The sequence below is a fragment of the Curcuma longa genome, chromosome 10, assembly GCF_044706935.1.
Source record: "Curcuma longa cultivar G26 ecotype Majalengka, Jawa Barat chromosome 10, ITB_CL_G26_1.1, whole genome shotgun sequence".
NCBI lineage: Eukaryota > Viridiplantae > Streptophyta > Magnoliopsida > Zingiberales > Zingiberaceae > Curcuma > Curcuma longa.
Window position 1 is genome coordinate 4253504 of NC_133870.1, and position 12720 is coordinate 4266223.

The following is a 12720-nucleotide window of genomic DNA, read 5'->3' on the forward strand; positions in this document are numbered from 1 at the left end:
AGTTTCTCAATTATTGTTTATATTTTATAGTTATATATATAATATAAGGTATTTTGATGAAGATTGCTAGGCTGAGAATCAGAATCCATGGAGGAAATAGGTTTCGAAGGCACGCAGGGTCTTCTCCGGCAGCCCAATCCTGACGTCCACCCTCCCGGCCTCGCTGGGGCTCTGCATGAAGTACGCCGCCTGCGGCATCGGCGTGGCCAGCGGAGCCACGTAGGCCGCCTCGCCTGCGCCGAAGTCGACTCGGTGGTACGGCGTCTTGGTCCAGTCGGAGACCATGGTCAGCTCCGGCAGTGGCGGAAGCGACGTCCGTGGCGCCTCGCCGAGAGTGGCGATGTAGCGGGCGACGTAGGCGTGGGTGACGGCGCGCTTGGCGGCCTGGATGCGGAGGACGACGGCGGCGAGGGGGAGGCGGTCCAGTTCGGCCGCAGTGCAGAGGAGGGAGGAGAGGACGAAGGCGTTGCCTGCGAAGGAGGGCGGCAGCGGCGGGTGCATGCGGCCGCGGGCGTCGACGGTGAACTGGAGGCACACTGTCCTGTGGCTAGGGATGTTGAGGGCTTTGGTCCGTGCCTGAGATTGTAAATAATTGTAATTTTAAGGAACAAAATAAATAAATAACATTCAGAACGTAAAAATAAATAAATAAATAAATGAACAAAACCAGAATGTGTTTACATTGAGAACCTGTAATATTCTTAGTTATTTTATTTTATTTTTGACCTATTGTTAAGAATAAATAATTTGGTTTCTACTTATCAAAGTTTATACGTTATAAAGATATCAAAAAAAACTCAATAACTTGGATTGTTGATGAGATTGTAGTAAAAAAATTAAAGCACTAAGGATTTATTGTTAGTGTATTGAGTAGGTTGTGAAGTCATCACTAAGATTCTCAAACATGAGTTTGTGAATCAACTATGAGTTTTTGAAAATATGTTTTCTATCTTAATGAGGGTTTAATGAGATAGAAGAGTTCTAAGCAAGAGATAATGTAGATGTAGCTGACTCAACAATAGAAGTGTAGTGCATTGCATTGCACCTTAGAGGCAATAAAATGAGGGATTTTGATTTGCAAGTTTATTAGTGAATATAAACTAGTTTTAAGCATTATTGACACAGTCGGCTCAACGACCATCTGTGAAGAGGTAAATCAAAAAATTATAATTGACCACTACGGGAGAGGATATTGTCTCGATTTCATCGAGATTCGACTCTTGTCCACTTCAACAAGTCTGCCCCGTAGTAACTAATTCAACCGTGCTTTGGGAGCAAACCATTGTACAAACTAAAAAACCATGGTCTTATCCACAATCTAAGCGCTTAGCCGCTTACTAACTAGGGACAACATTTCTTACCAACAACATATATATTTTCAATAAGTGCCCTCAAATTTTGTGGAACAAATCCTCTAGACATGTACACAATGGAGAAATGGTACAACTGATTGAAGAAATTACACAATTGACATGTAATATCAACTTCAATTATTGTGCATAGTAGAGAAAATATTTTCTTTGAGTGTGCTTGATTTAATGGAACTTCTACTTATACACCTATATACAAGAAGAAAAAAAATAGGAGGTCTACTAGTAGATACATTAATTAATTTGAGAGGTAACTACATCTTTCTAATTTTCTTTACTTTGTTACAAGGTCATTCATAACATTGTTTATTTTTTGATCATATTGGTTCATGTTTAACATATAGAATAAAGATAATCATCTAAACATATATGTCTAATAGAAAGATATTTATATTCTAAAGTAAGCTTAAGTCATCACTGATATATTGTGGTAATGATATTGCCAACGACGCTATTGATTTTGTTGGTAAAATATTAGTCTTCATCTATTTAGATCACACTTTTGGTGCATTGCACTTTGATATCTCAATACGATGTACAATACAATATCTTTGGCCTATAAGTCGTCTTACATTGTGATGTAATATAATGTTCACCATGTAGGTTAATTTGATTAATGCATAAAATTGCATTTTCTTGGTATAAGAGAAGAAGTGTGTCAAGGTTTTCGCTTGCTGTAATCCCCATGAATTACCTTTTTTTCCATTGGCACAAAGTTCCCCAAAGTTTGGCAAGAATGGATTTATCCCGTTATGTTCAAATGCTATTGGGAGATGATATTGTATCACGGTGTATATTATTTACAAATAATATTATTTTGGTTGATAAAACATTTGAAGGAGTAAATGTTAAACTCGAATTTTGACGAAAATGTTAGAATTGAAAGATTTTAGACTTAATAGAGTAAAGACAGAATATATAAAATTTAAGTATAGTAATATTAGATGAAATGAGATAATTGTTAAGATAGGAGATGATGAATTATCTGTAATTGAGAGTTTTAAGTATTTAGGATCATTTTTACAAAAGGATGGAAGAATTAAGAGAGATGTCTTATATAGAATATAAGTGGAATGCATGGTTGAAATGGAGAATAGCGTCAGATGTTCTTTATGATCGTAAAATACCTCTAAGACTTAAAAAAAATTTATAAAATAGTTATTAGACATGCTATGTTATACGGAGCTGAATGTTGAACTATGACTCGAGCACATAAATAGAAGATGAGACTTACAAAGATAAAGATATTAAGGTGCATGTGTGAATATATAAAGATGGATAGATAAAAAATAAAAATATTAGAAAGAAAGACAGGATTACATCTAGTGAGAGAAAACTCTAGGAGATATATTTAAGATGGTATGAACATGTATATAGACAACCAATAAATGCTCCATAATGATCAATAGATGCTCCAATTAGGCAATATGAAACAATGACAAATGTACAGGTCAAACAAGAAAGAGGAAGATAAAAAAAACTTTATAGCAACAATAAAACAAGATAAAATTTATTTAAATATAAATAATGATATAATAGGAGATAGAGTTCAATGACTTAGAAGGATCTATATAACCGATCTACTTAGTGGATAAAACTTGATTGTTATTGTTGTTATTATATGTTCAAATGCTATTGGACAACAATAAACAACCTAATTGAAGTGTTCATATTCGCTAAAAATATGATATTTTAAAAGTAAACATGTGAGGAAGGCTAAAAACCTATAAGTCATTTGTATTAACATCCAAGCATAATAAGTATATATATTACATAAAGTTTTTGTCAAAAAGTAAAAAACTTTCAAAACAATAATGGCTCGTTTGGAAGCTTAAAGCAACAAGCCATCACGATAAAAATGTAATCAACATAAAAAGAACTTAATGGAGCTAGTGATGACTTTCTTCAATCGTGTGTATATATATATAATGTGAATGCACATAAAGCAAAAAATGAGATAGATGATCTTCCTTTTGTCATATTATAGAGGAGCAAAGTGCAACTTGACGAGGAGTTTAATAGGGAATAACATGATAATAAGGGTCGAAAATAAATATTTAGTTCTAATGTATGCAAATGTTTTGTATATACCTTTTATGCATCAAACTTCTTCATTGTTTTTTTTTTTGTCAACTTTAGGTAATTATGTATATAAAATAGATGGCGAGATATGGCACAAATGAGGCTTTTGAGGCATGCACTCCACAATTGTCCTTGACTATACAACTCCATAAGATACCTTAGTATCGAGCAAGTCTCAGCTTTGAGAGCTTAATCGTGATGCATCCTTTGTCAATGTGAATCATGGAGAAAGCTAAGACCTAGCTATTCATTGTTATTATTTTCTATGAAATTTTCATAAGTTTGTCAATAGCTGTGTGAGCACCATTTTCACTCATATTGCAAGCCTTCTATCGCCTTTTGGTTAAGTGTGTGAAGGTTTTGAACTTCTATAACTAGTTCATGTGGGATATTTTGAAATTCTCAAATAGAATGAAGTAATATACTAGAAAATAAATTTTTTAACTACATATTTGCCAATTTACAAGTGGATCTTTAGGTGGGGTGATAGTGTGAGCCTAATGGAAGTGAGAGAGATTTGGACTAGGGCTAGTGTCCCCCTACCTTCACCCATTACTCCATTGTGTTCAAAAAGTAGCCCTTCGATTCCTCAAGGTACGCACGAGATTTACTTAGGAACATCAAGATGGTCCTAACTTGAAGGTGCATAGGTTTGAGAGTGTATTGTGTAGAAGAGGTTGTCCGTCTTTTATTGAACAACCTTGGCAAAGGTGGGTAGGGATCGGATAACCGTACATAGTGCATAATGAGCATATGGTAAGTGAATACAAATTTCAATTGATTACTTACTAATTGTAGCATAATTTTACCGACTATCATCATGCATATGGCTATAGATATTTAAAATTACTCATACCCTATTGTTGTCCAAGTTGTTCTTTCACTAATCACAATAGGATAAATTTTACATGGCTAAAAGTAGAGGTGATATCGTGGTAGATAAAATTATTTTTTAATTCATAGTTTAGTTATTTGTATTAAATATGTGTTATCTAGATTTTTTTTCTTATTTCAGAAATAGATAGATTATACTTGGTCGATGTTTGAATGATACTAAGTTAATTATGCTCCTAGTATATAGAGCTTCAAATATTTGTGATGTTCTTTTTGCATTACTCACGCATGTCAATTGATGAGTTTAAATAAACATTAATGATAATATGATATGTTTATTAATAAGAAAAAAAGCAAAGAAATATTTAATATATTAGAAATGATTTTTTGCAAGAATTTTCGCTATGATATCTATTAAAAAGAATATTCGAAAAGATATCATTAATAGGATAAAATAGATAATTAAAATGTATAAAAAATTCAGTCATAAAGCTATATAAAAAATTAAAACCAATGTATATATTCATCATATTTTTTTGCATTAATTTCAGTGTTTAAAATTTTGAAAAATATGTGTACAAAATTTAATGTATTAAAGACAAAAAAAATTATAACAATGTATTAACGTTGACAAAAATTAGAAAACCTAATTGTCACAGAAGATCAACAAGACAATTTTATTAAAAGAATGGCATGCCTTAATGGATGTCAACCTCATTTCGGGGCTCTTTTCTTCAAGATATGAAAAAAAAATCATAATAAAGAGCAATATCCTCGTGAATTAACCCTTTTGCAACAGGCTAGCTACTCTTGATGTTAAAAGGAAGTACCACCTTCAATTTGTTTGCAATATTATTAAAAATAAATCCATATACCACTCTACAAACATAGAGAAAATCTAAGAAATTAGGATTCTTTTTCTTCTTCGATAGAGATAATAGATGTAGTGCTTACCAACAACCTTGATGTACTGAAAAATAAAATAAAATAAGAATCACTTAAGGAAACAACTTGCTCACCAGATTTCTGCTTCATTTCAAACTCTGAATATTATAGACAATTCCATTTGAAGAAGTTGTCCAGCCAAATGCAACTCAGTATTGAAAGGATCTGCCACAGTTTATTGAATTGAACCAAGACAATTGTTGTGCTGCCCAACAAACTACAAGTTCAGCCTAACTTAAACTTTGTCGATAAAGTGAAGATAGGGGTTGGCTTCCTTCCACATTTATTTTGAATACTCAAGCTTCACACCCTATTGACAATGTCGAAAAATCTCATCATAAGAAAACCAATAGCTAAAGACCCTGAAATTGAAAGGTCAATTCATCCAAGGAGCACTACACTTGCACTCGAAGGCAAGAAGAAAACCTCAGAATCACCATACCAAGCCAAGCTTTCATTAAACAAATACATGATTGAGTAGTTTCTAAAACACCCTAAACGCTAACAGCTTTTTTATTTCACTTCAATTCCTTCAAAACATAGATGATTAAGTACAGCTTCTACTTCCTATTTTATTGATATGAACAGGGGCACCACCCATCTTATTCTGAATACTAGTCAAAGTCGACCAATGTGACAGATTATTAATATCCAAGGCTTGGCCAAGGTCCTCCCACAATGATCTCCTTTCCTCAAATTTATGTAAACCACATATAGCTGAAAATCTAGGTAAGCACAAAGATCATGAACAATATTTCACTAGAAATCACCTGAGTAGAGATACTCCAAAATTTAACATCCACCATTACCAGTTCACTAACACCTAAATCCTCTGTTTCTGGCTTGTGCATAACCAGCATCCTCATCAGACACATGAGTCTCCAGAATAAAGAAAGACACAAGCAATATTATACTGTGAAATAAAAGCTCACACGAACCTTTTTTTAGAGGAAGAATTAACCCCTCAAATGTTCCAATATGCTAGGCTCATGGAAAAAAGATGGGAGTCCCGTGAACCTTTTGTTTACCTTTTTTTATTTCCAGCTGAGCTAGTATCAGTTGAAACATCCCTCTTCCATAACAAATACAACAAGATACGCCAGGAGGTCTTTTAAAGCATGGAAACCTTTTGAGGGCTGCACAGCCTGTAGAGAAAACTTTGTAGAGGGAAGAATCTGAGATTTCTCAGCATGGCCATTTGATTCTTCCACTTGTAAAGCAAAACTAATTTTCAACATGACAAAGAATCACTGAGCAACCCTATATACTGACTAAAACCAATAAAGACTCCATAGCATGTCACAGCCAGCAAACCTGGAGGTTAAGGGAAACATGGGATAAGCAAAAATTGCTAAGTGAATAAAATAGGAAAGATATCCATGATTTTTTTCTTAATAAAGAATCCACATGAATTATAATTCTTATTTGAGCTTTAGAGTTTCACTAGATCAAGTATAGTCAAGTTTCAATCTTTATATTGACTAATAATAATATTTCAATACATCTGCACCTATTTCACATTTGTTTACAGTGCATACATCAATTAAAAAGTGAATTACTAGAGTTAAATTCTCATCTGATATGTGAGATGAACCCCTCAATATAACATCACATGAAAAGGACTAACCCGATGAAAACCCATTCAACCATGCCCCTATGCGAAGCTAAAACTTTGATCATAAGAAAAAGTTTGAAGTTTTGACTTTTAGCATTTATTCCACTAGTTATATTAGCGGCTTGTTCCCTTAAGGGTTCCCACATTCAACGTTTCGATTTTGAGTTTACACAATTTGTTGAAATTTCACAGTTAAAAAGTTTGGTTAGTTTGAGGGACTAACTTATATCATTGCTTAATATAAATTGTGCTAATTTAATGGTGTATCAAAAGAGGGTTTTTAGAGCTACATCATAACAAGTATATAGCATGCAAGTAACCGAATAAAATCAATCCCAAACATAGAAACTGAAGCGATAGGTATTAAATAGACAAGTAATCAGAATATCAAGTTATAGTTCACAAGCTTGTGCCCCTCCCTGCCCCCTAATTTTGATGGTACACAAAAGCTCACATGATATAAGGCATGGAAAATTAGGAATTATTAACCAAAAAGCTAAACCTATTATAATTCAGTTAGAATTCATTTCACTAGTTGAGTAGCATTTAGTCCCCTTTTCAAAAATATTTGCAAAAAAATATTAAACCATACTTAAAGATCTATCTCTTTTTATATTCATACACAAAGATCTATTTTATAAGATATCAAGGATATTCTGACAAATATGTACTAAGGAAAGAACCAGAAGTATACGAGGTTAGCATGCTCCTCTGCTATGAGTATCTATAAATATAAATATAAGAACTTAGAAAACCTCAAGATAAGTACACTTAATCTAGGGATTAGACTAAACTTAAGATCATTGGACCCAATCTTGATCCGATTATCATACCATGACTCAAATTCAAATAAAATAGAACCATAAAAAACAACTCTTAAACCATCAATGTTCTAAATGGCGGTTGAAACGGCCGCTTAAGCGGGAGGCAGACCTCAACCGCACAACATTTGTGAAAGGCGATGGTCAAAGTCAACTTAGGTTAAAAAACCTTTGCGGTGCCTTAGTGATTTCAAAACAACTCACCTTCTTTTGCCTCCTTCCCCCTTGAACCGCTGCTGCTATCCATCACCACTGCTGCTACAAACTAAAAATCTAACTCTCAATTTCAACATTTCGGCTTTGGCCTCGTTGCCGAACGCAAGTGACGCGTCCAAACGCATCGCCGAACTTGAGCAACACATCCGGGCCAGTTGCCGAGCTCGGGCGACACTTCCAATCCCGTTGCCGAGATATTTAGATTAACTTTTTATTTTAGACTTTGAATTGATATATTTTATAATAAGTTTTTTTCCTAATTTTTATCCTTTATTTAATTATTAAGGACTATTTATAATATTATGTATAAAAATAGTAAAAAAAAATCAACCGCCTAGGCGACCGAGATGGTAGATGGTAACTGACCGCCCCGCCACTGCCTACTGTCATTTACAACACTGTAAACCATTTATGTCAACATTAACATCAACATAATACCAAAACGAAAATGTAATAAAATAAAACTCTTACCTAACAATTCTCCCAACAAGAAGGCAATAGAAGAGAGTACAATAGCATGAGACTCATATCAGTTCAAACTAATCACAAATAAGAAAGGGTACAACTTTGGATGTTCATAGCTAAAAAGAGCATGAATAATGTTTAACACCAAGGAACCCTTACCAAATTTGAACAAATCCTAAATGACCTCCAATCATGAAATTTGATGGAACGAGACAAGAAATCTACGCAATACAACATGACAAGATCAACAAAGGGAATACATTGTGATTAACACTGAGATAAGAGATCATCTCCACCACACAACTTTTCGATCTTGGGTCTAGTCATTGCCACCACACAAAGGGCATGAGAGCAAGAAGATAGGCATTAAAAGAGAAGAAGGTGGAGAGAGGGATGTTGTTAGGTTAAAGTGGGATTATACCAATGGGTCTACCTAGGATAGCTAGATGCCAACATAGCATTATTTTGATAAGGGCAATACATCAATTCTGAAGCCTTGGATAGTTAGATGGGGCTACGTAAGATTAATTAATCAATTTTTTTATAATTTAGCCTCCTAGCATTGTGGCATTGTCATGGACTCACTTCATGCATAAGATCTGTAACCCATCTCGAAATAAAATTTATAAAATAAATTTCATCCATAATGATAACGAAACAACGAACTTCTATGTTTCTCATCAATTTCAATGATGTCTGATGCTTAAAATGGCTTGTAATGCAGAGCCAATTTGAATACTGGATCTAAGCCCACCTCCTGAACTATATAGCTAACATACCTGATATATGAGAAAAGTGTACAGATGTATTCTCAATTGAAAAACTACTGCAGCATTCGAGTTTCACAAAAACATCAGTTACAATTTTTCCTATGCGGGGAAGCATCAGTAGCCTAATCCTTTTGGTCATTATTATTCATTTCTCATAATTATCTTGATGAAGATTAAAAAAACTAAGGTATTCATAGCTTTCTCCTTACAAAAGTGAGATGTCACTCCACCATGATCATTACAGCATTCCAATATCTGAGACATGACTTTAAACAGCATATTTTGTGTCTGTCATAGTTGAAATATACTGTTCTGCCATCCAGCCAGTAAGGTTTCTCTTTGTCTGCAATGTGTAAGGGCTTCCTTTATCACTAGAAATGTGAGGAATGGTAAAGGGAGACATGAGCCAAGGTTTATGCATAGAGAGAAGCTCCCTCCAATCAGCGACACGATGACACGAAATGCGAGTTGAAGCTTCTTTTGCAATGTGTGGACTCCCTCCAGCACCAATGATGCAAGGGGAAGTGATGTGAGATGCTAGCTAATTGGTTCCTCCTAGATGTAAGCTTCTTTCTCTTCCTCTTTTTCTTCCCCAAATTGATTCCTGCCTGCTCTTAATTGGTGCCACCAGCACCATTGCTGAGACACCAACAAGGTACGGTATTGTTTCAGATGAGGACTAATACCTAGCTCAGACCAGTATTTGAAACATTGATCTGGGGAACATAGACAGCCAAAAGTTGATCAACTCTAAGCATGCATCCCTGACAGCATAAAACATAACTTATCCTTTGTCGAACTTCCCAAAAGAATGTGGTGGATTCGTAGGTAAGTGTATGGGTTCAAGAATAAATATCCTACTTTGTTAATGTTACTGAAAGCAAGCATACCTAACAACAAACTAACCTTGCTGCTGATATCAATCTCATTACACTAACGAAAACCTTGATACTCAAAGAGACATGGATACTTAAGTCATTGCTTCAATAATTTTTCTCTTTAATAAATGAGAAGCTTGGGCATTCAAATTAAGTGTATAAATTTCATGCAAGGAGCTATACTCAAAGAAAACACAAAGTTTATCTTAAATGATCAAAGCTCGAAACTGCAATATATAAATTTGAGCAAAAATAGATGACACTGACCTTCTATTCAAATCCCTAAACTGCATTATATAAATTCAAGAAGAAGAGATGCATACCTTAGAACAATTTAACTGCATAGAAACCTTGATCACCTCGTAGAAGGGCACAAAGTAAAACAACCTCTAAGCGCCTGTTATGCTAAAGAGATACATACCATGTCAAAGGCCTTGCACAATTACCATTTAGGTAATGCAATTTCAGTAATTCAGATTATTCAAAGTTGCATGAATTCAGATCGAGAATAAAACAAATGAGTGTAAACCCTATGAAATGGAAAGACTTGATTAGTTATATAATAAACTAAGAGAGTTGTTTACCAATATCAAATATTTATGAGAAAATTAGTACCGCCAGCACACAGAGAAGGCAATTCATAATAATTTAGTTATTTTTATTACTTCCTGACTCAGTGAGCCATATGTCCATTCTCAACGCCTAGCCCATACAATACCCCTGCATATTTCTCAGTGGAACCATTAAAGAAAGACTCCTTCAATTTTCTAAAGGCGCAGGAGGTGAGCAAGCTGTCTGAGCCAGCCTGGTGGCATATTCCTACCCTCTCAACCTCGAGCAATTCAGCAAGCTTGTTAAGTCCACCATGGAGGCTATTGCAGAATTTCATGAGGTGCTTGATGTCATACAAGGTTGGGAAGTAGATCTTAATGTGCTTGAAGAACCCAACCTGGGTGTCAGGGAGGTTCTGACAGGTGAGAATCTTGAGGAGGTATCCAAAGTCGTATCCGCTGTGGAAGGTAACCCAGTGCACGGAGTCATTCAGCACGACGCCAGACGACATCAGAAGTTCAGCGAACCTCTGAGCGTCGACGCCCTCCTCGACATTCTTCTCGAAGTCGATGCCGCTCTCGCGAAGGAGATTGATGGAATCAGAGGCAGAGATGTCACGCTGCACATCAAACTCGCGAAAATTGAACTGCCAGATACAGCCACGGTCAGTGCCACAGGTGGGGAGGTTGCCAAGGTCGTCGGAGAACGTGAGGCCGAGCTGGATGAGTTTAAGCATGTCGACGTTGGCCTTAAGCGTAGCATAATTGAAGTCGGAGTTGGAGAGGAAACTCCCGAGCGGGCGGCAGACGATGCCGGGGAACTCAGTGTCCATGGCAACGTAGGGAAAGTCGTCGACGATCTCGCGGATCAGGGAGAACTCCGACTCGAGGTTTTCGGTCCACACCTCGCGGATCTGAACAGTCTCGTTCCTGGGCAGGATCGACGACATCGCGGCAGCATCAATCGAGGTCAAGAACCCTAGCGGAGGGATTTGAGGTAGGGTTCTAGGGATTGTTTTGAAACGGAGGAAGGCGGAAAGATTGAAGAGGGGAGGATTCGATATGCCCGTTCAAGGACACGGCGTGCGCCGGTCCGGACAGGGTTCCGCCATGGGAGGAGAGACGAGAGAGGAGGCGGAGGAAGGGGAGAGGGGATGGGGAAAGGGATGAGGTCGGACTAGATATATAAGGGAGGGGGGAGTACTCGTTTCTGGTGCACCGCTGGTAATGGTTACGCTTACGCTGTGGAGTGTCGTGGCGTGATGTTATTGGTTGATGCGGGAAGATTCCACGTCGGTTTTCGTAATTTTTATCTAGTTCTGGGAGACATATTCGTATGGGACCCACGAAGCAAAATTGGATGTTGGTCCGAGCCGTCTCGAGACTGGCCCTACGAAGACGTGGTGGTTTCATCCGTACCTAACCCAACCGTAGGTGCTGATCCTACATTCCCCGTTTCAAGGAAAAAAAAGGAACTCTATTTTAATTTATTATGTAAGAATGATCTATTTAATTTTTTTTTCTACTAAAATTATCTCTGTAAATCTCTATTCCATGCTCATTTTATTTAGTAATTTGAATCAAAACTCATGCATTATAATTTTTAAATATTAAAAATTTTAAAAATATCGAGAGTAAAATAATATAAACTATTAAGATAAAAAATTCAGATAACACCCTTAATTATCTGAATTGTCAAAATAATATTCTTTTTTTATAAAAAAAAAGTTAAAGGAGCACCTAGTATATTTTTTATCAAAAATAATTATTATAATGTATTAAAATAAACATATGACATTTTTATATTAGAATTTTTTTGTCAACTTAATTAAAATTATTTAATTTGATTAAAATTATTTTTAAAAAATTAAAATTATAATAGTAGTCATTTAGTATTAATACAATAATATTAAAGCCATTAAATTACTATTACAATGTTGTAACAACTATTAATTAGCTATTATAATAATTTTATGATGTTTTTAATATTGTTAAAACAATTTTAATCAAGTTTTAAAAAGTTGGACCAACATGATAAAATATTTTTTAATTTATAAATGTTATGTATATTTTAAAATATATATAAAATTTTAAAACTTATATATTTTAAAATATACTTTTTAAAACATAATAGAGAACGAAATGATACAAATTATGTAAGTATAATATAAAT

The 12720-nt window shown here is 35.2% G+C and overlaps 2 protein-coding genes across 2 annotated transcripts; both read right to left on the reverse strand.

The window, feature by feature from the left end:
- Nucleotides 1-78: 78 nt before the first annotated feature.
- On the reverse strand, nucleotides 79-6097 carry LOC141835509 (brassinosteroid-related acyltransferase 1-like). Its single transcript, XM_074722923.1, has 2 exons — nucleotides 6002-6097; nucleotides 79-576 (listed from the first exon to the last, which is right to left on the reverse strand). The coding sequence occupies exons 1-2, from the start codon at nucleotides 6095-6097 to the stop codon at nucleotides 79-81; spliced, it is 594 nt and encodes a 197-aa protein (XP_074579024.1).
- A 4475-nt stretch (nucleotides 6098-10572) lies between these two features.
- On the reverse strand, nucleotides 10573-11691 carry LOC141835971 (putative CCR4-associated factor 1 homolog 7). The gene has a single exon (XM_074723382.1). It carries the CDS (start codon nucleotides 11495-11497, stop codon nucleotides 10670-10672), a length of 828 nt encoding a protein of 275 aa, XP_074579483.1. The 5' UTR covers nucleotides 11498-11691; the 3' UTR covers nucleotides 10573-10669.
- Between the last annotated feature and the right edge of the window lie 1029 nt (nucleotides 11692-12720).

Bases quoted from the DNA above. Each gene is read 5' to 3' on its own strand.
- LOC141835971 (XM_074723382.1), bottom strand. From the start codon at position 11,497: ATGTCGTCGATCCTGCCCAGGAACGAGACTGTTCAGATCCGCGAGGTG.
- LOC141835509 (XM_074722923.1), bottom strand. From the start codon at position 6,097: ATGAGGATGCTGGTTATGCACAAGCCAGAAACAGAGGATTTAGGTGTT. The intron at 577-6,001 runs GTGATTTCTAGT...TTACAATCTCAG, and splicing joins TTTGGAGTATCTCTACTCAG to GCACGGACCAAAGCCCTCAA.